This window comes from Dufourea novaeangliae, unplaced genomic scaffold (assembly GCF_001272555.1).
Source record: "Dufourea novaeangliae isolate 0120121106 unplaced genomic scaffold, ASM127255v1 scaffold170, whole genome shotgun sequence".
Taxonomy (NCBI): Eukaryota; Metazoa; Arthropoda; class Insecta; order Hymenoptera; family Halictidae; genus Dufourea; species Dufourea novaeangliae.
In genome coordinates this window covers 1,492,848-1,520,264 of record NW_015374081.1, presented here as the reverse complement: position 1 = coordinate 1,520,264, position 27,417 = coordinate 1,492,848, and the positions used below count along the sequence as shown (strand labels likewise).

Sequence of the window (27,417 nt, the reverse complement as noted above, 5' to 3'; positions counted from 1 at the left end):
GGGCGATGCCGGCGGGGGGAGGGGGGAACGGCCACGGCGGGAGTGCGTGTCACAGTTTACGGGAGCGTCGTCGCGGCTCACGGCGGGCGCCGATAGAGGCGGACCAACGGGGACTGCCGCCTGCGTCTCGTTAATTTTCCACGGAGAAAGGCCCGTGGGTTATTGCGGGAGGGAGAAGGGGGAGGGGCGACACGCGTTCGTTAGCCGACCGACGCGAATAATGCGGATTCCTATAAACTCGTCACGCGCCGTGGCCGGTATCGATAGAAGAATGTCCTTTAATTAATGCTCCCGCGTATGTACAGCGACGAACGCGAAACCGCCGTCACCCAACGTCAATCCAACAGACGGTTTTGTGCACCACGACGTCGTTCGAGGGCATGGTTTTTTAGACTCGAGTTCGAAACTCGAGGGCGTGCTCGCGGCGACCCTTTTCCCCGGAATTCGAACGACTCCAGGCGTAGCAGTTCGCGCGGGATGCCGACGCGTGCACGAGACCGATACGAATCGCGACTACGAGATACAGTACAGCCTCCCATATCCGCACCCCCATTATCCGAATACTTTAATATCCGAACGTTCTAGTATCCGGAAGTTCTGTTATCCGAATACCGTATTAAATAATTCAATCAATTTTGATAATTTGTATTTAACAAAAAATTATAAATATTCTTAAAATATAAATAAAATGTATGCAAAATGCCGATACCAAAAAGTCTCATGATTTTTTTGTAAGAAAAAGTCCCACAAAAATCTCGAAAAAATTGACACTCTTAGAATAGAATATCCCCTTAAACAACAGACGACACCCTCTCCTCTTTCGAAGATCTCACCCCCCACCCTCTTAGATCACAACGACAATTCTCGTAATCCTGTCCACCCAAGCCCCCTCGAGCTTTCTCGGTATGAAATCCTCCAGCAGAGCAGTTTCTCAAAGGGGCCATCGCACCACCACATTCCACCCCATCGTGCTTCGCTTACATGAGATATGTACTTGGATTTTTACGATCCAAGGAATCAACCGAAACTTTCCCCCACCCGTCTTAACTTCCACGACGCCGCGAAACTTTGAACAGATTCGTGGGACGGTTTCGAGGATCGGAATCGACGGAGCGCAATAACCGGAAGACGATGCTTCCCCTCCCCGTACCCAGAATACGAACGAACGAGAAACGAGCCGGACCTCTGGCGACAAAACGCAAAACCACCACTGAGAACTGTGAACTAGAGATGGCGATACAGTTCAATTGTATCGATATTTGGTATCGATTAATATTGATACCCAGAGTATCGATACACATGTACATCGGAAATAAAATATTGAAAGTATCGGTATCGATATCAAAAATGAAAATAAATCATCTATTTAAACAGATATTTACTAAGGCACATTTTCAGGTAATACAGTGGAAAAGAAATCAACCAACCGCAAGCTTTAGTGTGTGTACAATGCAATTATGGATTAAGTATCGATACTCGAAAATATCGTCAGTAGAAATGACGTCAGCTGCTATTTCTGAATCACGAGTGATTCGATTACATTCGTTCTCAATCACGGTGATTTTTCACAGTGGTTCGTGATTTTTCGTTATCGTTTTTGATTGGTGCGTAACATTAATTGTTTGTATCTTTAAAATTATCGAGTTTCTACACCTAATATTTTACATAACTACAGTAATTACTGAAGTAATATTTTAAATGATAATAATATTACTAAATACTTGGCACATGAAAATTAGATTTTTTTGGTAATTACACCTTTAAAAATTTGGAAAAATGTAACTAATTAAATTGAAATAAACAGTACAGATTTCACCAGCGAATAAACAATATTTTTATGTACTTCGCTTGTTATCATAATTTTGTACTAAGAGGTATTCATCCCGTTAATACATAAATATTAACCGGTAAATGAATTTTAAAACCAAGGAATTGATAATATCAATATTTAATCACTTGCTTATTTTAACAACCTTAATTTACTCGTTTTTACGTATAATGTTCATTCGCTGGTGCATCCACCCTATATCATTAGAAACCTGTATACCATCATCTTAAAAAACTCCGTTAAAATCGAAGTCGGACAGCCGCCGGACGGGGTTTCCTTTATGAGAACCGTGAACCAATAAAAGAAATCGTCTCCAAGCAACTATCAGGTCTCTGGTATACAACAGTCGATGTTTTAAAAACAGTAAATAACGTAACGGGACCTCGTCTCGGATCGCAAGGGGCGGAGTAGGGGGAGGGGGGAAAGAAGGACGCGATGAATATCATCTGTAATTCCGTTAATGGACCGAGCGCAGAGAAATTCGTCCTACAATCGTCAAATAACTCCTCCCCTCCCCCCCCCCACCCTTCAGGGCGGCGCACCGTCTCCGCATTTAAATGTTACTCGAGGACCAGGGGGGGTGGGAGGGCCTCCTCGACGTTACTCTTTGCGTGCTCGCCAATTGACCCTGTCTATTAATATCTACCGTCGCACGGGAACAGACTCAGCCCGGTTTCTCCCAATAACTGTTATTACGGGGGATGGTTTTTTTTTTTTACACCACTCGAGCGGACATTTTCGCGAAAGCTTGCGAGTGTTTGCTCTTGCCCCTCTGTCCGACCCCTGGGGCCGCTGCTTGCTCGCTCGTCCCCGCCCCTCGGCAATCCTGTGTTAACATTCGAGATCCCGAAGGCGAGTGATGGCCTCAGGGGATCTAGCGCGAAGGGAGGGAGGATCTTATCTTGTCAACGAACGTTCCGACGCTTTCTGGAAACGATTACCTATGCAATGATTCTTTATTATTACGTCTACTCCATTTGTATTTACACGACAACACCCCTAGAAAATATGATTCCCCAGATATACATCACACTGAGCGTTACCTAATTCGAAACCAATCGCACACCTACTGTGTAATTCCGTCCCTAGGCGAAAAGACCAATGGACACGTGTAACCGATCGTGACGCAATATTCCGTCTGGTTCACAGGTGAACGGGCAAGACGTATCGAATTCCAGTCACGAAGATGCGGTGCGTTGCTTTCAATCAGCCCAGGAGCCGATCATCGTGGAGGTGCTTCGACGACAACCGGCGCAGCTGCAGCGAGCCTGGAGGGACCAGCAGCCGCAGGAACGTAACGACACCGAGGAGAAAACGATGGAGCCGACGAAACGGGAGCCAACAACGATCCCCGATTCGCCGATCCTGGTGTCCACCGCGGTGCAGACCGACTGGGCGGGGCTACTCGAGGAGGAGGAGCTGCTCCCGGTCCCGCTGACCGCCGACGAACAGGCGAACGACAGCTTCGAAGATTTCCTCGCGCACGACATCGACTTCGAGGTATCCGCCGTTACGATCACTTGATTTTCTGTTCTGTGTGCCGCGACAGAGAACTAACACGTTCACGCGAAAACCAACGACACGGGGTTGCAGGAAGTGACGTTACGGAAGGTTGGGAGCGCGGAGAAACTCGGGCTGACGGTCTGCTACAGTTCCGGGTCAGGCAGCGAGGACGCCGACACGGAGGTTTATATCTCGGAAATAGTTCCTGAAAGTCTCGCGGCACGGGACGGCCGGCTACGGGAAGGCGACCAAATCCTGAGGGTGAGTGCCCGCTGAATTATTGCCCCGGAACCACCGGTGTATACGCAGCCCGGCAGATATGAGAAACACCGGGGGGCGGAACAACGCGAAATGAAACTCACCGCCCCGAAACGCCACTAATCTTCCCCCCTCCAACCCGCCCCACCCACTCAATCTACCGCCCCGCCCCCCTCGCGTAAACTCTTAGATCTAGGATACACTGAGATAGAAAGTATCAGTTTTAGATTTTCGTGAAATAAAGAAGTCTATACAGAGTGTTAATTTTAACTCGAGCACCTAAGTTATTTCCGCTACTATTTAAACTAAGAAAAAATCATGTACCCTCGCGTACAAACTCTGCTTCCGCTAGGGGGAAAAGTGATGCAATTTCATCAATATTCACTGTTCTACAAATTTCAATATGAAATATTTCCAAACAAATTTATAAAAAATTGTGGTCACGTCAACTTTGTAAATGTTAATATATAATATTTTTTAATTCGCAATATTCTAGCTGGTGTCGATATGAATTCACCGACCTACTATACTATAACCTCAAACCTTAAAATAACGCTAAATTAATTTCGGCCACAAAAAGATGTGTTTCCAAGCCCACTGTTCGCCGTCGCGTCGCCCGACCCATTCGCGCTGGCCCCATCCCGGATTATCATTTAGACTCTAAATTTTAGAGCGTACGAATATTCGGGAGTAGCAGTCTTAATCGTCGTCGACGAATCGAACTGGCTGATTCGATTACGAGAGTGCAGAGACGGACCAAAAGGCGTCGTGGTCCCGTTTTCGATCGCGTCGCGCGTCGTCTACCGGCTCGCGGAATTTCCTTCCGACCTGCTACCCTTCGGAAATCTCGTTAGGCGGATTGTAATTACGGACAAAGTGGTCGACTTACGGGAAATCGGATGGAAAAACGAGCCACGTCACCCACCGGGGATTTCTTCCCTGGTTCCCGACCGCCACGACGGAATATCGTTTGCGACGCCCCTAGAAATTTCTACTTCCGGTGAAATTGTCGGAATTCTGCCGACTAGTATCTGGATGCAACGTTTGTCTCTTCGCGAAAAACGCGATATTCCCTGCGAAATATTACAGCTAACGTCCATGCGGTAGGGGTACGACTCTCGATAAATGTCGAGAATATCGATGTGTTATCGGGGTTTCGATTTATTGTTATATGTTGAGAATATTGAAATGGTATCGGTGTACCGATATATCGATAAATGTCGAGAATATTGAAATTAGTGATGGCGTGAACTGCCCCTTCTGAATCACGAGTGATTTAATCATATTCGTTCCCTGTCACAGTCACTTTTCACAGTAATTCGTAATTTTTTGTGCACGCTTCGTAATCGAATATCGAAATGTTATCGAAGTTTCGATATTTCGATAATGTCGATACAATATCCTTCAGGTAAATAGAACGGACTAACCTGGAATTTGCACCCCGCGTAGTCGCACCGTTGCCAGGTCATGTTTGTGCATGATATTATAACCAGCAAAATACGCTGTCCAGCTCTTCTCGAACAAATCAAACTATATGTTCCCTCTCGCTCAATCAGAAGCTTCAACACATTTTATCAGCCTCTCAGCCCATCCAGATTTTCACACATCAACACTATCACCAGAGCATGTAGTACTGCCAATAATTTTCACACACATTTCGACATATTCTCTGCCACAACCGTTTCACTATGAAGATCATTGTATATCACTCATTCACCTCACGAGAGACAAATCCTAACTAACGTCGGAACACGATATGATTGGCCGTACGTTACCCGGGCACGTCGACTGTGTCATCACCTCTCGGCTTTTATGATAACCGCACTATTTGTATACATACACGTCCTTCAACGTACCGATGATTGTTTTTCCGTGCCGTATACTAGCGGACCACACATTCATACTTCTGTGCACAAAGCTCGTCACATAGCAACGTTTGTAAATATTATACAAAAAGGCGATGCCCGTTTATATATACTAAAAAAAATAAAAAAATAATTTTAAATGATTTTGTTACAATTAATGCGTTGCATTCTGTCTCAGTTGCTTCTATTCGCCGAAACGATATTTTAACGGTATTATCGATGTACCGTTAAGTATCAATAAGAATCGATAATTTGTTGATAATCGAAAGTCGCACCGCTACCACGGGGAGTAAATGCGATTCGAGCGATATTGTGTTGCTCGATCGAAGAATCCACTGAGGTAATCAAGGATCGATGTTTTGTTCTTTCCAGGTAAACGGGAAGGACGTGGCGAACAAAGAGCAAACCGAGAATCTATTTGCCGAAACGAAGAATGCGGTGACCATCCTCGTTAGCCGATGTCTCTATCAGGTAAACGTTTTCCGCACACTTGTCACCTAACCCGTTGTACGCAAACCAACGTGTAAAGTCGACTTCCGCTAGGGGAAAAAGTGGCGTTGGAGAAGGGCTTCCTAAAATTTAGTATCGGGAATTATGGAAGTTTTCTACCAAATTAACTTTCGATTTAACATTTACTTCAATACTTGAAATAAATTTACCAAGTAGTAGGAGGCCTTTCACTGACGCCACTTTTTTCCCTAGTGGAAGTCGAATTTGCTCGTCGGTGTACATAAGCGTAAGATTATCTTGCACCGGAACCTGGATAAAATGAATTATCTGTTCTGTTTTTCTTCCAGGACGACGAGTACGACGATAGGCGCATATACCGTAGGGTTAGTAATTTTTTCCTCGAAAACCTCGATTACCACACATCGACGCCCGAGTTCCTAACTGTTCTAACTCCATTTTTCAACAAAATTAAGTTAATAAATCTACGTGCGTCTCACTGGCCCAAGGAATACAAATTCACCATAATATAAAGAAAATTTAACCTAGAAGACAACAAATATTCTTTCAAGTCCTAACTCCGAAACATTAAAAGTTTTTTTTCTGAACGGCTGTATCTCCAAATACTAACAACAATTAAAAATTGACGTTGATAGTAAGATAAAATTTTGTTAAATATTGTAATAAATAGATATTCAGTAGATGATATTGTAGTGTGTTTGCTTATTTCACTACTTTCCTGCTTCTATAATATTGTTACGCCGTGGAATTCCACCTAACGACATAGTTTATAATTTATTAACCGCAACGCAAAACAGTATTTATTCACAATTGTACTATTGTACAACATTAATTATTTACAAATAGGTATGTATACGTCTACCAAAAGAGTACAAAATCAGGATTGAAGTTGCTGCGGCTTGAATGTATGCGAGCAATATTGAGTTGTGACGTTTGAAACCGCGAAGCTGGCTACACGTTACACCTGAAGGTGCCTACGACATCGAGGATCGATATGTGGATTGTGCGGTCGTTTCACTGAAAACAAGGATATATTTAACAAGAGAGTCTGAGATGTGACATGTTAGAGAACAGATGTAATATATTAGACGTGTATATATTTGTAATAGTTAATGCTGTACAATTATACAATAGTGAATAAATACTGTTTTACATTACGGTTAATAAAATAACATTATGTCATGTGGTGGAACTCCACGGCGTAACAATATTAAACTTCGTCAGATTTAAACTCAGTTCTCTCAGTTTAAAAGCTAGTGGAGATAGAACAGTTAAGAACTAGGACGACGATACGTCGCAATTTCTTTCCTCTCGTTGACCCCTCTCCGTCTGTTCAGGATTCGCCACCGTTGTCCCCGGAACACCTACCCTCCTACCAGAATAGCTTGATCGAACAGTTGATCCGGCAGCAACAGCAGCAGACGGACGAACGAACCAAAGAAACGGAGGAGAACACCTCGACCCTGAAAGCACCGCCGCCCATACCCTCGCACACACCTCAACAGCAACAACAACAACCACAGCAATTGTCCGCCACCGTTTTCTCTACGACGACAACGACATCATCTTCGACATGTTCGTCCCAGACCTCCCAAAAATCCAGTAGGAACGCATCCTCGCCGGCTTACCATCCAGAGGAACGTAAGCAATGGATGCAAGACACCTTAAAAGATTGCTCGAAGAAAATGGAAGGTTTGTGCATGCGAGGGCAGCAATCGGCTCCTCCCGTCAAGCTGACCGAAGCGTACTCGAGCCACGTGTGGAGCGAAACGGAGCATATCTATGAGACCATACCGGAATCGGACAGCGAACCGATCTACTCCTCCCCGTACGAGCATCAGCATTGGACGCAAACGAATCACGGAACAGCGACCACGTCGACCACCACAGCGACCACGACCACCACGCAACAGAACCAAGGGAATCAAACCAGATGGCATTCCTCCTCCAAGAGCAACAGCTCCGGCGAGGAAAAGGACAGCTCGAGCGCGTACAATACTGGAGAGTCGTGCAACAGCAATCCCTTAACGTTAGAACTTCATCAGGGCGAGAAAGATCATCACAGAAGCACCCTGGTCCTCTGTCCACCGAAAACACCCACGTCGGTTCAACCACAGAGACTCGGCTGCAATTGTCCCGCGGCTACCAACAAGCCACCAACCGCCAAGAGTCAGCCGAACAGACGAGGCTCCAGCACCCATCATAACAAGGACCGTGCTGCTGATCCGAGTGGCGCCACTCTGCCAGCGGACACGATGTACACGAACATGGCCAATCTTCAGCAAACGATGCTGCTGCAACAGCAACTGTTCAAACAGGCGCTCAGCCGCAGGAACTTAACCACCGTCGTCCCCGCTAGTCCCAAAGAAACGGTCGCCGCCCCCACGCCCGCCGCGAAGAAGTCCAAGTCTCACGGGAACTTCCAGGCCCCGAATCTGACGCGTTATCAATTCGTGGGCAGCCAACAGGTATGCACGTCGACCAGCTGGGTACCCCCCGAGGACAACAAGGGCAGCAACGACGTGCAGATGGAGTGGAAGGTTAAGAGAAGAGCGGACGGGACCAGGTACATCGCGAGAAGACCGGTCAGGAATCGTATCCTGAGGAACAGAGCGATCAAGATATCCGAGGAACGCGCTGGCCACAGCACGGAGGACGACACTATGTCGGAGATAAAGGTAACGGCTTGGTTGAAACGCCTGTCCCCACGAAAATCGATTCAGTAAACTCGATACTATACTAAGAAAAGATACTTTAAAAACCAATTCGCGGAAATAGATCTTATGTAGAAGCACAGACGAAATATAAGAATAGCCTAACATCTTATGCGTAGATTGCGGATTTTTATGCAAAATGAAAGTTTCTAAAGTAATTTCTAACGACAGGAGCAATTGTTCACATTTATTTTCCCTCTTTCTACACCTATACTGTCGTCTTCAGAGACGAATGCGTGATCGTCTGGTTTCAGGTGGGCAGATACTGGACTAAGGAGGAACGGAAAAGGCAGCTGGAACGTGCACGGGAACGGAAACAGAGGCAGCAAGAGCTGATACTGCAACAGCAGCAACAACAGCAGCTCCAACTGCAACAGACCAACGAGTTACTGAACTGCGAGCATCCGGACGACAAAACGAAAAAACCGTTGAACATTCTGGAACTCAGCCACAAGAAGATGGCTCGCAAGAAGAACACCTTGGACGACTTCACCACCGTCCAAGAAATGCTGGTACACGGGAACAGAGTGGGAGGAGCGGGTGGGCCAGGCGCTGGAGGGAAGCTGATGGGACTGCTTTCGGTCACCACGGTCTGAGGCGGAGCTGCGTTACATAGTCTGATCTCTGTATCGAGCGATTCGTTGTTTCCTATTCGAGCCGTTGTCAAATCACGCGATATAATATCGTCTTGGCAACCAACCGATCACATTTCCTATCCTTTGCCTGCAACCTTTACAGCTATACAGGGTGTAACAAAAATGTTGGAGGACCCGGAAATAGGAGACTCCTGAGGTAATCTGAAACATGTTTTTCCTTAGCAAAAATGTTATCCGAGGCTTTGTTAACGAGATATTAACGAGAAACCCCGACTAATCAGAGCGCTAGTCTACCGGCCGAGTTCCTGCGGTAGTGTTGGCTACGCGTAGTTGTTTCAAATCACCCCTTTTTTTGGGACACCCTGTATAATTTTTTACGATTTTTAAATCGATTCTATGGTTTCGCGGGAACTTGACCGGCAGACTCGCGCATTGATTGATCCAGACACAGAGGAGGTAAGGAGTAGACATTTCATGCAATGTATTTTGTCACCCCACTTCCATTTAAGTGTTACTACCCACCGCAGATTTACCGTTCTCGTAACGCAGAGGTCGCTAAAATCACAGGCTTTTTAAACTGTCGGTACTACAGTTTAGGTGGGCCACCAACTCCCATAAGACGAAAAGTCTATTCTTATACCTCGTCCAGTGGTCGGGGTTTTTCGTTAATATTTCGTTAACAAAGCCTCGGATAACATTTTTGCCAAGGAAAAATTTATTCCAAATCACCTCATGAATCTCCCATTTCCAGGTCCTCCAACATTTTTGATACAATCTGTATGTTTGATCGGTATACCTGCGTTCGTCGCCCCAGTCGCGTGAACTTGTCGCTGACACGCCACAAAATGGTCGTGAATCGTTGGAATCACTTATTCCGTTAGGTTTTTGGGCCACGAAAACTTTAGCTCGGCGTTGTTTGAACAATATTGCGCGCGCACGCTCGAAACGGTTGTAAATATTTATTATATAACAAACATGTATACATATAAATGTATGTAGATTATTTTACACGAACTTGGATCCTTTTTCTGTGGACGAAGAATAGAACGAGTACGCCTTTGTAGATATGTACAATAAATGTAACGATATATATGTATATAATGTGTGTATAAATAGATCGAAATCTCGGCTTCTCGTTTCACTCGCGATCAGTTGTGATCCAAAGAGATACAATGTCGGGGGATTATGTCTGACAGAGACCGAATGTACCTGATTTGTCTTTTCCAGTGGAAGCTGGGATAGATCACTCCAACAACGAGGAAAGAAAAACAATATATAGTACTGGTAAGTTGCAGGTGTAATTGCGATCATGACCCGGTAAAAATAGAAATAAATCGACGAAGGAACATCTGATCACGGTAGAAGCTTGCGTGTGGGAAAAAAAGGACATACAAAAAATTGTATGTTTTATTATGAAAATCAAAAATTTCATCATCGACATATCTACTTATGCATTACATAAACGATACATTGATATTCAAACTGCCCAGCACCTTTCGTTCCGGAATATTCAGGTGCTGAACGAAAGCTGGAAAACAATGATGCGTAGAAAAGTTTAGCAAGAAGTCACGCAAATATTGGCCAAGATTTAAGTGGTAGATCGAGTCCTCCAACAACTCTGGATCTTCTTCTTCCTCCTCCGCTTCGTTCGCGGCTTCCTCTAACACTGATCAAGAACATTCAGGCCCTCATAAATATACGACGAGTCATGATTCATCGAAACAAACGTAGAATTTATACTTACGTAACATGGTTTCGTAGCCTGGATCCAAAAAAGCGTTGTCACCGTCACCCTCCTCGTCGTCGTCCGATTCCTAGGCATTAAGTAATCATTACCCCCGAAGCCTGATGTTTATCAAATAAATATCAGACTGTTACTAACGCTGGAATCTTGATTCGCGGCAACTGCTTCAAGGTCGTTTGACAACTCGTTGATTATCAACTTGAAAATCTTGGCCAATACAGGTATCGTGGTCCACTGATAAGGCTGCGATTCCGCTTTGCTTCTAGTCCTCACACCTTCCTCGTGCCCTACACACGACCTCGAATTTTAATTAATCGGCTCCATGGTTTCGCGAAATACGAAAATCAACCGATGTGTGTACGAATCGTACACTGAGAAAAGCGCAGACGTTAACGGAGCTATGTCCGAACATGAAATTGCTTTTGGTCTACAAACCTGAAAATATTTGATCTCCCTTAACAGTGATTTCATTCAACCGACTGTCGCCGTGAGTAACGCCATACTCGAGAATCTTACAAAGCGCGACCGTGGCCACCTTCCGGTCGTATCTCCCGAAGAACAGGTGCTGCCTGCTGACCCATTCGGTAAGCACAAAGGCGAGCGCGCTCTGTCCGGTCGGACCGGGCACGGTAGACAAAAAGTTTAGGACGGCGTCGAATTCCGTGTTTATCAGATGGGCGTATATCATGAGCAAACTTTGCACCACCACCAACGTTTCCACCCGTTGCATTTTGCTCAATACAGCCTTCAACAACAGATCCAAGTTCTCGCCCAGCGTGTCACCCGCCTTTCTGATCAAAGTCGTCACCAGCCGTCCAACGAAAGTGGCAGTGAACTCGCTTGACTGCAAAATAGATCAAGTTAGTGCCATCGTTTAGCAATGGGCCGGTAATATTAACACGTTCCCTGTCTTGTAATTTCTAACACAGTGGACCCTAACTATATTGCCATGGTCAGGGCTATAGAAGAGTAAATTGGCAATGAGTTCAGAGCCCCCTCCATGCTAAGTTCTGTCGTCATAGCCTCGGAGTGTACGCGAAAGTACGTGTGAAGTGGAAGTGCCTCGCGTGGCAATATACTTAGAGGCCACTGTATAGAAAATATAACGTGGTCCATGACGGACACTTTCCACGATAAACTGTATCTATTAGCGAACATGTTAAAAAGACCCAAAACGAAGTGTCCACCTGTGGATTCAGAAGCTGAGCAACTATCTGCAATATGTACTGCAAACCAGTTTGTCCGTCGTTATCACGATGAACCGTGACTTGTCGCGCCGCGACGGAAAGGTAAGTGCGTATCACTTCGCCTCCACTCTGCAACGTTTCGTTATCTTCCGAATTAAGAATACAATGACACGAGGCAGGAAAAGCAGTTTCGACCAGCGCACTGCTCAACGGTCTTGGAGAGTACTGCACCAAGACTTGCAGAACATCTAAGGCTACGTGTCCACATCTCTCTAAATGTAACGGAAAAAAATATAAAAACAATCTGTATATGAACATATGAATTTACGACGGACTTAAAGACAACTTACCGTCTTTCGATTTATCAATCGGGGCTACAGCCATCATACTCGTCAGTGTCGGTATAAGACGTGTCTGCAATGGTCCGATGCAGTCTGGATTCTGAGTCAGACTCTTGAATATGTCTTGACACAAATCCAAAATCACTGGATCGCTATACAATTTCAAGAACACAGCAATAGTTAGGGGACAAATTTTGTTTTCTACCGATGCAGTAAACGCTTTATCCATCTGTATGGGGTAACAGGAAAATGTTCAATTTAAACAGGTAACGTTTGCAAGAACAAACAACAATATGCATAAAACACATTTTACCGAAATCAACTCTTGGAAGGTCTCCATGACCAAGATCAGAACCTCCGTAGAGGGCTGATTGGCTAGATTGAAAAGTCCTTGAAATATATTTGGCAAATGAGATCGTATGATATTGCCGATAGTGCTGTTGATTTCCGTGGTTGACGCTTTGCAAAACCAGTAAATGGCCTTCACAGCACTGATACGAATGCAGGCTGGCTGACTTTCTTGTAAACCATTTACTGTTGCCTCCAAGAAACGTGAACTCATCTCTGGCGGCATTATCTCGACATATTTTCCGCCGACGCATAAGCAGCGACCAAGAAGTAATGGCGGAGCTCCTGATGGTTACCGTATGCACAATTAACAACTACTTAACGAAGAATAAAGAAAAGAAGTATGGTGTATACCTGAATCGTTTAGGGTAGCTAAAACAACCGTGTCTAAAAATCTAATAATATCGAACTGAAGCATTCTAGAAGTATGCTTCTCCACCACAGAATCTTTAATTTTACTCAAGGCTAAAATGCAAGATTCGCGTAATTTCCACCAAGACTCGTTGTTATCGCCACTACTATTTGCGGTTTGCAGTCTACTTGTTGCTTCGATGTGCCGTGTAACCACTTCGCAAAGAACGTTTATTGACTTGTCTTCGGAATAATTAACAAGAGCCTACATAGAAAAGTAAGGTATAATACTATTCAAAATTTAGAAATAAATTGGAATTCTCTTAACAATACTTACTGTTAAAAGCTCTTGAGCAGAAATGCGAACGTTATAGGCGTACGCGTCCTCTTCTTCTACGAACTGATTGGGGCTTGTTGACCATAATTCGATCTGATCTTCGGTTATTTGCATAAAAATGATCAAATAGTACATAACATCTTGCAGCAAGTTATCCAGGAGGTTTGAGAATCGCTTACGATCCACAATAGAATGAACAAATTCGAAAATCGCGATAATTAGATTATTGAAGTTAATTATTTCACCTGTAAAAAGAAAGGAGGCTGAAATATTTTAAACGATTCCGAATTCAAATAAAATTACTTTAATCGAAATTTACCATCGGAATCTACTTCTTTGTCGTTTGCTTCTCTCTCTCCGTTTACTGTTCCCTCTTGATAAATTTTTGCGCTTTGCGTTAAAGTTTCCCACATGGGAGGCAACATTTGTGGCAGAAAACTTGACACGTGTTTAGGTAATTTAGTAACAAGGCAATTTATAGCTTTAATAACGTCAGTTTTAAGCCCACTATCAATAGTTGGGCCATCAGGCACTTGTAGACATTGGACAAATTTTTCGCAGAACATAGGAATAACTGGTTGCAGATATTGCTCTGTGAATCCTTTCTGATAAGGTTCTGTTGCAGCTACTAATGACGTGATCGTGGTGAATATTTCAACCGCGCGCCCGCGGATTCTAATGGAATATTGCTGAGAAATAAATCAGTATTATTATAACGACAAAACCTAGGAATAAAGGAAACTTACATTTTCACATTGAAATATTCTATACATTTCTTGCAGAATAACTGGTCCCACGTTAGGCAACTGAGTATCAGTAAGGTCAGAGGTGAATTCTGTTAAGACTCTCATTGCTCCATGCACGGCATATTCGTTTTCTCCGCTTAAACAACTGACCAGTATATCGAACAATCCTGGCCAATTTTCAGGCCAATCCCAGTGGGCAATGGCTGATATTGCATATGCTACTGCTGTACGTACCTGCAAGAAATTAATAAAATCACTCACAATCACTGCCGAATACACAAGTTATATATGGAAAATATTTCTATCCAATTACCTTACTAATAGATTCTCTAAGTCCCAACGGCAGTAGCTTTTTGATTATTTCCTTTGTCGCATGCTTTATTTCTGGTGGTCGAAATTTTTCAGCAACAGAACACCAATGGGTTTCCACATACTGCTTTAATAATACAGAAGCTAGCTGCCTGATAGGTAAATATCCATTAGGATCTATCACAAATTCTGTCAAATGAATTCCAAATTCTTCTGTAACTTCTAAAGCTTGAATCCTCTGTTCTGCTGCCTGACGAGTATCTCGATGAGGGGACAGAATTCCAGTTAATGTCTCATACAAAGCCTCTCTCAGAGGTCCTTGTACATCGGCTCCCATTGCAGTCATTATAATAACCATTTACTACTTTACTTTTTATCTATTACTAACAAAACGTTCGATTGGAGAATTGGTACATCCATACTGATATTAGGAAGTTAATTATTTACCTGAGAACATATCCCCGATAAATGCTTACTATGCTATTGCAAGACTTATTCAATATTTGAGAAAACTTAATATTATCAACTGCCTTGTTTCTCTGAATCAAGTCCTCTGCAACTGAAGCCACAAAATCGGAGTTCAAAAACGATAAAAAAAAAATCAAATATTGAAAGACGTTACTTGCCTCCGAATTCGAACTATTTAAATTATTAATGTCAATATAATGATCACGTAACAGTAAATAACTAGTAGCTATTCCGTCAACTATAAACTTAAAAATAAACTCAAATAAATATATAATTAAGTATATTCTTTAAACGTTGCTATCCGATAAAGCCGGCTTAATCAACTGACAAAGAAGGTTAACGCAACGTGTACGAAACCTGAAATCGTTCTATTCGATACTGTTAAATACTTCAATTTGTACAGTTCTATTTGAATTTAAGCTTCTATATAAAAATCATTACACACGGCGTAGATAATTTTTAATTTTCACATTACACCGTACGTGCTGAACGCGCAATGTATCTGTACATTTGAATGTACTGATCCGAGCCCGAGCTTCGTGAAAGCAGTATACATATTGCAAGTATAATATATACATATGTACATGAATAGCAACTTACGTTTCAAATTTTTTGTAAGTATTTGCAACGATTATTTTGTAGTTTTTTTATTTACAAACATAAAAATAATTTCAAAAAATTAATCGAACAGAAAAATAAATAGAAGTATGTTGATAAATAATGTTTAAAAGAGTAATCAAAATGTATGTACATGGTAATATAAAATTTACTGTTAAATTCAAAAATATATACCTACTTGCCTTTTTAAGAAAATTACGCAAATATTTTCTGTAACTATAAAGATCTAGTAACTTCTGATTCATTTACAATTTACAATACCAAGTAAGTATGTAATTAGTATGTCTATATCTTGTTCTGATGGGTTTGCGGTTTTTCTGCATTTTTCAAAACACTGTATACGTCATTACGCCATAGAAATACGCAAAAAATAATTATTGGCTTTACACGTGTGTAAAAGTTTTTGTACAGACTTATATAGTTCTCGATTTGCCACATTATTACATTTTCGAGGAGATGTTTATCGACTTGGAACTTTGTTAATAATTCGAAAAAGTGATTATTCGCTTGATTCTTGATGTAAAAGAGATTAGATCTACAAAAAATTTTTTTATTCTTACAGTGTTTTCAAGTAATGCGTTTATTAGGTTGCAATTTTACTTTACTAACAGAATGTTGTGTTGGTTTAATTTTATTTTATTTATTAAAATTACTAACAATAGTATTCGACAAATTTTTTATCACATAAAATGACTTCAACCCGTTCAGTTATTAATAAACAATCTATGTATTCCTTTATGTTCTTTTCTTACTTTTCATTTGATTTATAATTTATTAAACAGTGTAAATACAACATGGGTGTCGACAAGTGTACAAATGTGTACACACAAACGACACTTATATTAGATTTTTGCTAACACAGACTGATGTCTATAAACGTTTACTATTATTAGTATATTAAAAATAATTTAAATTAAAAAAATAATTTAATCCCTTAAACTTTTTAGACCTCTCGAACTATTTGTGATGTATTCACTAGGTATATAGACAACAGTTAACAAAAAAAAACCTTGGTCACTAGGAATAATAATTTACATGTAAAATTAACAAAAAGTTTACAATATACCATTATCTGGAAACAAATAAGTATCAATTAAATTAACCACCCCAAGATGAAAGAATTAAATACTATATAACAATATCTTTCAGAAAAACGAATACTTAACAAAATGATCAGTGCTTGAACCTGCAATAGTGATTCTATTGGCAGTAATAAATTTTTTTCAGAAAATTTTTAAATATCTTATACTACAACATCTTCACTCTTTTTTCCAGATAAGTTCATTAAGTCTGAGTGAATCCTAAAATGTAATCTGGATTCAAGTGGATACCCAGTGAAATTCTTTCTGTAATCATATAAGGTAATCTCAGTTAATTCTCCATCAAGTTATACAATAAATATCTGATAGAAATAAGATAAAAGTCACTAACTTAGCATCTTCTAAAAACCCAATAGCAAGTTGAATGTTTCCTTGATCTTGTGCTAATAAAGCTAATTCTACTGTTGCGTACGGAAGTATATAAGTATCTTCTTTAATTGATTTATCCAAGCTGATAACACGAGTTAGACAATTCTCGGACAGTAAAGGACGTTTTAGTTGTCGTAAACAAGCGCCCTTTAAGAGCAACAGAAGCGCTTCGTTGTCCCCATGAAATTCAGTTTTCCTATAAAAAGTTTCGATTTTGTTAACGCTGTGGTCTGATTGCATAATCATTTTCACCGACCGCTAAATGAATCGAAGAAACTCACGGGGCTTTCTGAAGATCCCTTTCAGCTTCTTCGATTAGTTTAAATATATTTAACATTAAATCTTGTCGTTTGCCGATAATCCGGAACAAATTCCATACGAACATAAGTTCAAATACAGGAAGGACTAAATTCTTTTTCTGAGCAAAATATCGTTCCGTTTTTTTAATAATAAATTTTTCCAGTGGCAATGACTTGCCAGCAATGCGTTGCTTAAAGGTTGGCGCCTGCATCATTAACGTGTCTATTAGTTGTTTTTCTTCACTTTTTGACGATGGTTTCTGCATGAGGAGTATCGCAGCTTTCTGATATAAATAAATGGTACGCGACCAGTTCGATTCCTCGATTAAATTGCAAGCGAACGTAGCGGCTTGATTCCATTGTTGAAGACAACAATGTGCCCACATTAATTCCCAAAAACAAAGATGATGAAACTGAGGCCATAAGTCTTGGCTTTTCCAAGACTTTGTATACCATTTTATTGAAGTTTCAAAATTTCCTCTTGTCATTTCTAATCTCCCCTTGAAAAATAAAAACCATACACTATTTGGATAGTGAGTTAACTCATCCTCCAATACTTTTTCACACCACTCTAGGTCACCATCCTTGTGACTTAGTACAAAAGATACTATCAAGTTGTAAGATAAAAGAATCATTGCACACAAAACGTGCCGTAATCCTCTTCTTTCTTTATACCCTGCTTCTAGCTCCGATAAACCATACTCCTGTTGACAAACGAGATATCACATTGTTACAGCATAAACACTGGAACATAGATGTATTTCTACTGAAAATACTGTTTCATTATTATTACCTTATCGCCAGAGAATCCAATATATTCTAATAATTTAATAATTCTTGCTGGTAATAATGAGATCATCTAAAGAAGAGCCACATCATTAGTTATAAGATTATACAACACAAGTAACAGTACGCACCAAATTAAATGCTCCAATTCCTGTGCGAACGCCGCTTTCAAAATGAATCTTGTGAACATCATTTCCCCATTTACGATTATTCAAAATTGTTAAACATTCCCTGAAAAAAATCATACGCACGGTAAATGTATATAATTACCCGGTAAAAGATTCGAACTGGATAACTCGCGATGTGTTTTCTTTACTTATACGACAGAAAGCAGGTACGAATTTTCAATCCAGCCTTGACAAAGCTGACCAGAGTTTCGTCCTCCACAAACGTGAGCATCGATTTTAAAAGTAGTGACTCGGCATAACAGAGTTCCGCATGCACTTCCTCTGTAATATTAATTCTCTGTCATTCCTTCATGCTTTGGCTTTACTAATACCATCGACATATACATTGTTAGAACATGGAGATAATTTTGTTATAAGCTTCTGATATTGTAGAAACATGAAATTTGAACGAGTCGCATACAAGAAATTACATCTTACATAAACTGGAAACTGGTTAGCATTGGAATGTCTCATGCTTCTCAAGATACTTGAATGAATTGGTCATGCATCTTATGCATAAAGCAATATAGGGCTTCATTACACACATTGTATGATGTTAATACATCTATGCACATATACGTACCAACTGTATAAGCATCATAATTAGTCTTCTTGACCATTTTGCCAATATTTTGCGTTAGTGTTACATGTTTGCGTTGCTTTAAACATACGCTCATGCACTGCTTCACGGCTGCAGCTGCCTTTTCAACGTGTTTCTAAGCAATAAAAATATAATTGTATTATCTCAAAAAGAAAAACACATTCCATATAGAGCAATTTATTATGGTGTAATACTTGTTCAAATGTAAGAATCGCCTCGAGGAATGCAAAAACGCTTGTCCCTAACGAATGGTACATGCTGCTGGTTGCCCATGGTTCCATAATTTTTCTTGCTTTGTCGAAATCATTATTAAAAAAATAATGCATTGCTTTCTTGGCTTCCATTATTGCTGTATCCAAGTCCATAGAAGTAGGTCTATATACAAAATCAGGGTTATTTAATATGAAAATACATATACGTGCATCTTTACTTATATGTACATGCATTGACTGTACTTACTCTGGTATGGACTCCAGGGCATCTTGAAACTAGAATATGGATAAAATCTTAATTTAGTAAAGACACAAACTAGTAAAATATTAATAATAAATGCATTCTTTATATATTTCTGTAAATACCTCGTCTTCTTCAATGTCTGACATGTTGGATGAATGTTCAAAATATGCTTGAAAAAAATAATATTGTATATTATTCTTCTGTACATTCACATTTTGTCTATGTGCAACATAAATATACAAAAATAAAATAATATCACACTTAACAAAAATCATTTATTTGCTTCACACGTTTTGTAAGGTGATCCCTTTATCTACAACAAATGTTAATTATCATAGGTGAAAGTTTTCTCTTCAACACAGATTTCTCAAGTGTGCTCCTTCAGTTTTAGGTCATTATTTCTCTAGTTTCACAGTAATATCACATTTCATAGTAAATACATAAATTTTATATTTTATTTCTCTTACTTGTCATTAGTCAACGTTCGTATATTTACTGTATTTAATTGAAAATGTAATCAGTAATTACTATGTTGTTTGTATTCAAAGATTGCTAAGTAATGATAAAATAGATATGATAAACTCAAGTATATTTCTACTGATAATAAATAAAAATTATTTACAAAAAAAACATAACTCTGATGCACTATATAATTTATACATACACTTTTCATAAATAATTATTTTTAATACACTTATACTTTGTAAAGTAATCCTATTTTTCATGATAAACTAATAATATATTGCAAATACAAAAAATGTTTGATAATACACAGAGTGTCATTAAAAACATTAAATGACAAAAAAAAACTAAACTTTAAAAAAATTAAACTTTAAATGTCAAAAAAAAACATTAAATGACCTCCTGCACTTCTATAGACAAACACTTTAAGATATTTATTTGTTATCTGTAGAATATACAATTCTAGTACTTGCAAAACGTGTTTTAACACTGCAGAAATTTGGCACATTTAATAAACAAACAAAACTGTTGTCCTTATAATTATTATTAAAATATACATGGTTAAATATAAAAAGAAATAAAAATATGAAGCAAAAAGCGAAATTTACACCTGCATTGCTGTAATCTTGGAAAATGAAAAAAGCGAGTGTCTCGTAAACAGAACCCGGAAGCTATCTGAAGTAGAGTGTTACGAAGAAAATATAATTCAGTTAACGTGGCGGTATGACAGACCTAGATCCCATAAATCTAGACCAACAATTTCGTTGAATTAAACTGCTGATTAATTCGATAGAAGATGTTTATAAACTGATAGAAAATACAGATGGCAATGTTTTCTATTAAAACAAAGCAAAACATTGCGCGTCTTTAATAAAGCTCTTACCATTAATCCGTTGAACGTCAAATGTTAGACGAATCGATTCACGGGTAAAATAGAGAGGCTACGTTTATCGGTAGACATTTCCACAATCATACGATCTGATTCTAATACGCATACACAACAGAACGCGATAAATTTGATGTATTCTTAGATTTTCACGTTGAAAACTAGTAAGAATTCTTCGAAAACGCCGCTACAAACATAACGGCGTGCAACACACGCGATCGACTGACAGTGGACCCGACGATGTCAGATCACATACAAAAAACTACTGTACACGTGACATCATCTTCACGCAAAACAGTGACACTCAACTTAACATGTGCTTATGATGGAAGGTGCACAGGATGTTCCAGAAATGAATTGAAATATTCTAAGAGTACCTAGTAGAGCTCAAATGGAATGATGAAGTTATATATATCATCCAAGGGATTGAACCGTAATCAGCTGTTCCAAGGGACCTAAATAGTAACCGATTACTCCTAGAGGAGCACATATAATGGTTCATGATGTTCATGACAAGGCCTTATTGACTCCTGAATGATCTGCTCATAAACCATTCAAAAATGAAATACATAGCGTCGATCTAACCTTTATGGAAATATGCTTCAGTCTGTAGCCTATCATCTACTGATTCTTTAAATAGTAAGGTACGAAACCTAACGAAGCCATAAACAGTAACTTCTTTTGCGCGGCCGAGTCAGCTATAGTTCTTAGACCCAGGATCGTCTTCAGCATTTCATAAATTTGTACAATTGGTATGAAAGAAAACGAATTTAGAAAGGAAATCATTTACACAACACTAAAACAGGTGTCTGTTTCTTATTGTCAAGATGACGGAAATATGGGGTATAGTTCAATGTTCTCAATATGTAAATGATTATTTAAATGGAAAAAGAAAGCCCAACAGTGCAAATGCTAATTGAAGTTTATAGTTTTTGTGTGAAAATAAATTGCCTTCATCTATTAGTTATATTAGTACATATTGTGTTCTTGAGACGGTAAAATGGAGTAATATGTACGGCCCTGTGTTCTGTGTACGAAAAGGAACCGCTTATCAGAGGGCTACTTTACCGGACTATGTTGTCTTTACCCACCATAACAATTGGTGCAATAATTTAATTCGTGTTTCAATTCAAACATAAACTGGTAGAAGCATCTATGTTTGACATTTTTCTTGATAAATGAAAATGATTGAACACAACACTCTTGCGAATTGAATCTTAATAAGCAATGAGTATCACTGCTGGTCACGTGTAACTTCATATTTCTGTTATAGATTCTGAACCTGTGGAATTGCATGGTAGGGGCACTTTGTTACGACTGTGTTGTATTTATATTCCTCTATCCTACATTAATAATCGGGGTAAAAGTATCTTTAAACCGAAGCATACATACGATAATATAACTCGGTACATACACACACACACAATTCGTAACAATCGTGACGTGTCGATGCTTCGTTTCACGAATGCAGCGGTGCAATAATGATCAGACACATTATGTTCATCTCCTGATCTTTTTTATAGCAGTCTTCTTTCTTGTATCAAAAGTGTTTACTATAATTTATAGATTTGATGTATAAAAAAGTACCTGAAGAGTTTGCGGCAAAAAACAACGCATTACATTAAGTTTAATGAATGATATCAAGAAAAAACATTGAATCTATTATTTGCGACGATTTGTGTCTTTGTAGTTTTGATTATTTGATAAGTTTCTTTTCACTATTACTCCGTTCTAAAAAGATACAAACAGTTTATTTTTTATCACAATTTCAATAGAATGTGGTACATTATGAGTAAAAAATTTCTAAAATTGAGAATCACTGAATGCCAGCAAAACTAGGTCCTTTCCCCACTGTACAACTTCATTTCTGTTACCCAATTTTTTTTATATTCAAAGAATTTACATTTAACAGTAACAATTGTAATACTGTGCATTGTAAATACATCTTCGATTGTACTTTAATAAGACATTTCTTCAATCATTCTTGCGTTCGTAAAAACTTATTATACCTATTTACCATTATTCCATTACGAAAAACTCATTACTTGTACAACTATCGTATTTTGTAAGCTGCAAGTATTTACAAACACCAATAACGTACATTTTTTTAATGTAAAACGTAGGTAGACACGTTAATAATGTAAATTTAATTTAGCCATTTATTCGGTGGCAGCACTAGTAAATAGCTTGTCATACGTCAAAAACAGTGAGCGTTTACCAGAGAAGTTTAGCCGTTGCGTATTACTTTTGAATTCGGTAAATTTAATAAATAACCGTGTCTAGATCGTATACGTCACTAGACAACCATTTTCTCTTTTTCAGTGTTGACGTAATTGCACAATTGCGTAAACATTTCTAAATGTGAAAATACTATTTCCTTCTTACCTGTCTGTTTATTGTGATCCAGGTACTTATAAAGAGTAACATAACCTGCGTATAATAAGCGGTACCAAGGTGCTATGCGTTTACAGTATTATCTTTCTTTCTGTTATTTTTAAATGCCTTCTAACGCGGTGTTGACAGCCTGTGTTTAATTTCCATTGAGAAAGGTCGTTACATACATGTATTCTTATATAAATATTTGGAATTACTGGGTATTTCACCAATGATGACTGCAAAGACAATTGATATTGTAAGTTTGTCTTTACCTAATGCAAAGCAACATGAGTCAGAAAAATGGCATAGTTATATAATTTTAGTAATGTCCCTGAATCCAGTCGGTTTTCTAATTCTAATAATTCTATGTACCTTAACTATAGAACAACATTAGGTAGAAGATTGTTTACATATACCTTTAATATCAATACCATTGATTCTTATTGCAGAAGTGTTGACAAGGGAATGAGGAACTTGTATCGCTTCTTCAATTATCTTGGAAAAGTGGCAGGAGCCAGTTAACATAATTTCAGAGAATTATGGAAAATCAAAGTCATCATGGTCAAGCCTATCAGACTTATCAATCCTTTTGGAAAAAAAATACTCATGCTGTACCAGGCAGGTATGTACATTATACGATGTAATATTGTAAGAATTATTTTGAACGACTATGTAATTACATCTATGTTAAATGCGTATTAAAAGACCAAGTCCAAAGCAAGATGGTAAGCACAGTAGAATGGGTGCTACAACACTCCTGTCTGGTAGTTCAACCACTGCAGTGTCTACCAGTGGAGGTATATCGGGCAGCAGTGGAGGTTCCACATCTTTTCAAGACTTTCAAGAAAGTATAGATGATGCCTGGGATTCGGGAGACGATGAATTTTGCACTGTTTCTGATGTAAAAATATCCAAACGAGTCAGTCATTCTGCTGCACTCAGTGTTATTAACAGCCATCGTTCAAGAAAATCGTGTTTAGACTCTGGGACAAATTCGAAGCCTTCTCAACGGGTTCAAGAAATTATACCTGAAGAGAAGAAGGCAGAAGCTCTCCAAAGATTAGCAGTTCAACCTTTACATTTGCGAAATGCTAATTTGTCTATGAACACGCAGCTAAACAACAGTCAACATTCCATGGATGATACGGATATAAAATATGGTGCTTCCCCACATCATAAACCAACGCTCCCAGGCAGGCCACAACCGTTAAGACAAACAAATGCTCCCACCAAATTTTTTATACCTTCTAAGGAACAAGGTGCATGCAAAGTGGTTTTTTATGTTGAATCTGTTTAAACCATGTTCTTACTTCTGATTTATTAATAATTGTAGATGGCGAAAGTAAAGTAGATAAATTTCAATCTCTTTTGGAAGCTTCTGTATTAAACTTAGACGAATTAAGACAACTGTCTTGGTCAGGTGTACCTGCAAGGTTGCGATCAGTTACCTGGAGGTTATTGTCTGTAAGTAAGAAAGGTAAACTGTACCATTCTTTTCAGCCATAGACGCGAATTTCAGTTTTTAATGTAAAACTGGTGTATACTTTCATTGAAATAGGAGTATTTGCCAGCGAATTTAGAAAGAAGACAAAGTGTATTAGAACGTAAACGTCTCGATTATTGGAATTTAGTAAAACAGTATTATGATACTGAAAGAGATGAAGGATTTCAAGATACATATCGTCAAATTCACATTGACATTCCAAGAATGTCGCCCCTTATCTCGTTATTCCAACAAACAACGGTACAATTAATCTTTGAAAGGATACTCTATATTTGGGCAATCCGTCACCCTGCTTCCGGATACGTTCAGGTATGTAAAAAACCTATTTTACATATACAATACGATTTTCGAACTAATTTTATGTATAGTCTTCACTCAACCTTTCATTTTTCTAGGGGATGAATGATCTAGTGACACCCTTCTTCCTGGTATTTCTACAAGAAGCAGTACCCATATCTGCATGGCAGGACTTGGAGAATTATGATGTCGCGTCATTACAACAAGAACAGAGAGATATTATAGAAGCAGATAGCTTCTGGTGCTTGTCTAAATTTCTCGATGGTATTCAAGATAATTATATCTTTGCTCAATTAGGCATTCAGCACAAAGTGAATCAGTTGAAAGAACTTATACAAAGAATCGATGGTACGCGCGTATTCATTGGGAATGTGCTTTTACATTTTCTTTCGGTTAGTTTCACATTTTCCTGGTTTCTTTCAGCGCCATTGCATCAGCACCTTCATAAACACGGCGTAGATTATTTACAATTCTCGTTTCGATGGATGAATAATTTACTAACCAGAGAAATTCCTCTTCATTGCACGATTCGTCTGTGGGACACTTATTTAGCGGAATCCGACCGATTCGCTTCGTTTCAACTGTACGTGTGCGCCGCGTTTCTACTTCGTTGGAGGCGTCATTTGCTTCTACAACCCGATTTCCAAGTGAGCTTTATATAATATATTTTTAACGTTCACATACGAGGAAAGGTAAGAAAGAAACTGGAATCGATCTGTTGTGTCTTTTTTCCCAAGGGACTGATGTTAATGCTACAAAACCTGCCCACCCAGAATTGGACGGACTCAGAGATAGGTGTATTGGTCGCGGAAGCATACAAGCTAAAATTCACGTTTGCTGACGCTCCGAATCACCTGCAGGCTCACGATACCAGGTGACCATTTTGTAATGCCTCTAGATAATGGTATCGTAATAGTGGCCAAATAACGTTGGCACAAATGATTTTGTGCTAAGTTGTTCGTTCTGTGTTATGGCCATCATGTATATCATACAATTACATGAGTTACCGGCCGCCTTCGGTTGTTTTAAACCCGATAATTTTTATCGCTCCCTTTGGTCTAAGAAAGTTCTATATTTTCGTTACGTTTTACGAAGACTGTATCGGTCTTTATAGATTTTATTATTATCATCATCATCATTATTATTACTATTATTATGATCATAATAATTATCATTATTACTATTACGAATATTATTTTAGAATAAGCGAAACTATAATCGATACGATAGTTTTTCTCGCCATCTTTCGGCTTGCCAAAAACGTAGGCGCAAGCTGAGACACGAAAAAATGTAACGCGAATCGATTGCCATGTACGATTCGTATTATATTTGTATAGTTTGTTTCGAATTATTATACACGGATAATATATAAGCAAAAAAAAAGGTTTTATAAGTCAATTGCGGCGAAATGGTTGTTCTTTTATGTGACAGTATACAAATTTTCCTGTACACGCGTGGTTTCCGATATACCTATATATATTTGAACGACAATTTTTCTTTCCCCACAACGACTAATCTTTTTTACTCTTATCTATCAGATTTACACTACGTAATTTTTATTATTATTCTCTGCTTCGTATAAGTATAATATTTACAGTACAGCGATAGCATCGGTTCGTTTTTATCAATACTTGTATTTTAGACATAAAAAGGAGGACATATTATTATTGTTCAGAAATCAGAATCTCGCGTCAGGCAGAGAGATGTTGACGCAATGTTTGCCATGCTTACGCATTGCCATAGTATGTAACAAAAGTAAAACTTTCAGGTATCTTTAAGATATCTGCATGTTTCGTATTCTCAGTTATTTTATAGTCATCTTGTCAAATGGCAAACAGGATCCAAGTAACGATCTTAAATGAAGATCGAAGGAATGGCATTGCGTTTACATCCGATAGTTTGATCAATTTGTAAATGCATTAAAGCAGTGCTTTCCAAATTTGGCTCTATAGAGCCAAGAACCGTCCGCCATTACGTGGAGTAACAGAGACAGGACTCTGAGCTTCTTTTGTCTTCGAAGACACGTGGTGCGATCGAATGATTGGAAGGGGAAACAGTCGCGTGAGGGGCCTCTCCTTAGAGCCAAGTTGGACGGGACTGCGTTAAAGTATACTTGTCGATAATTAGTATTTCAGAAAGGATCAATCAAAAGTTGCATTAAAAAAATGAGAACTGCGATTGATAATATAAGTTACCAATAATGTATGACGGATTATGCTGATTTGCTTCGATATTGTTCCTTTCTTTGGGAGTAAAATTCGTACAGTGAAATATGTTCCTTCTATTCGCGCACTTGAGTTTCTTAATGAAAAATTTGTACCAGGCGAATAACAAGAAGGTGCGTAGCGTCGTTAACTAATAAAAAGAGACTGGTTCTATCTTATCTATCTGTATACATAATATTCCTTTCGAATTATTTTCAAGTAATCGTAC

General features: G+C 39.1%; 4 protein-coding genes across 4 annotated transcripts; 2 read left to right on the top strand and 2 right to left on the bottom strand.

Annotated features, from left to right (window-relative positions):
• Positions 1–1,347: 1,347 nt before the first annotated feature.
• Positions 1,348–9,234, top strand: LOC107190646 (PDZ domain-containing protein 4). The gene is made up of 7 exons (XM_015579482.1): positions 1,348–1,398; positions 2,978–3,328; positions 3,422–3,592; positions 5,827–5,925; positions 6,252–6,287; positions 7,260–8,600; positions 8,891–9,234. The coding sequence occupies exons 1-7, from the start codon at positions 1,348–1,350 to the stop codon at positions 9,230–9,232; spliced, it is 2,391 nt and encodes a 796-aa protein (XP_015434968.1). The 3' UTR covers positions 9,233–9,234.
• Positions 9,235–10,603: 1,369 nt separating this feature from the next.
• On the bottom strand, positions 10,604–15,227 carry LOC107190656 (importin-9). The gene is made up of 13 exons (XM_015579498.1): positions 15,043–15,227; positions 14,600–14,978; positions 14,287–14,520; positions 13,860–14,229; positions 13,541–13,785; positions 13,207–13,468; positions 12,818–13,137; positions 12,514–12,733; positions 12,164–12,435; positions 11,412–11,820; positions 11,115–11,263; positions 10,977–11,046; positions 10,604–10,898 (listed from the first exon to the last, which is right to left on the bottom strand). The coding sequence occupies exons 2-13, from the start codon at positions 14,951–14,953 to the stop codon at positions 10,687–10,689; spliced, it is 3,117 nt and encodes a 1,038-aa protein (XP_015434984.1). The 5' UTR covers positions 14,954–14,978; positions 15,043–15,227; the 3' UTR covers positions 10,604–10,686.
• A 1,697-nt stretch (positions 15,228–16,924) lies between these two features.
• LOC107190680 (tetratricopeptide repeat protein 39B-like) lies at positions 16,925–20,932 on the bottom strand. Its single transcript, XM_015579528.1, has 11 exons — positions 20,805–20,932; positions 19,582–19,628; positions 19,463–19,491; positions 19,198–19,378; positions 18,986–19,118; positions 18,552–18,684; positions 18,367–18,466; positions 18,243–18,308; positions 17,432–18,153; positions 17,113–17,346; positions 16,925–17,027 (listed from the first exon to the last, which is right to left on the bottom strand). The coding sequence occupies exons 2-11, from the start codon at positions 19,603–19,605 to the stop codon at positions 16,925–16,927; spliced, it is 1,725 nt and encodes a 574-aa protein (XP_015435014.1). The 5' UTR covers positions 19,606–19,628; positions 20,805–20,932.
• Positions 20,933–23,722: 2,790 nt separating this feature from the next.
• On the top strand, positions 23,723–26,077 carry LOC107190678 (TBC1 domain family member 22B). Its single transcript, XM_015579526.1, has 7 exons — positions 23,723–23,805; positions 23,889–24,442; positions 24,517–24,647; positions 24,742–24,996; positions 25,083–25,332; positions 25,408–25,631; positions 25,722–26,077. The coding sequence occupies exons 1-7, from the start codon at positions 23,723–23,725 to the stop codon at positions 25,860–25,862; spliced, it is 1,638 nt and encodes a 545-aa protein (XP_015435012.1). The 3' UTR covers positions 25,863–26,077.
• The last annotated feature ends 1,340 nt before the right edge of the window (positions 26,078–27,417 follow it).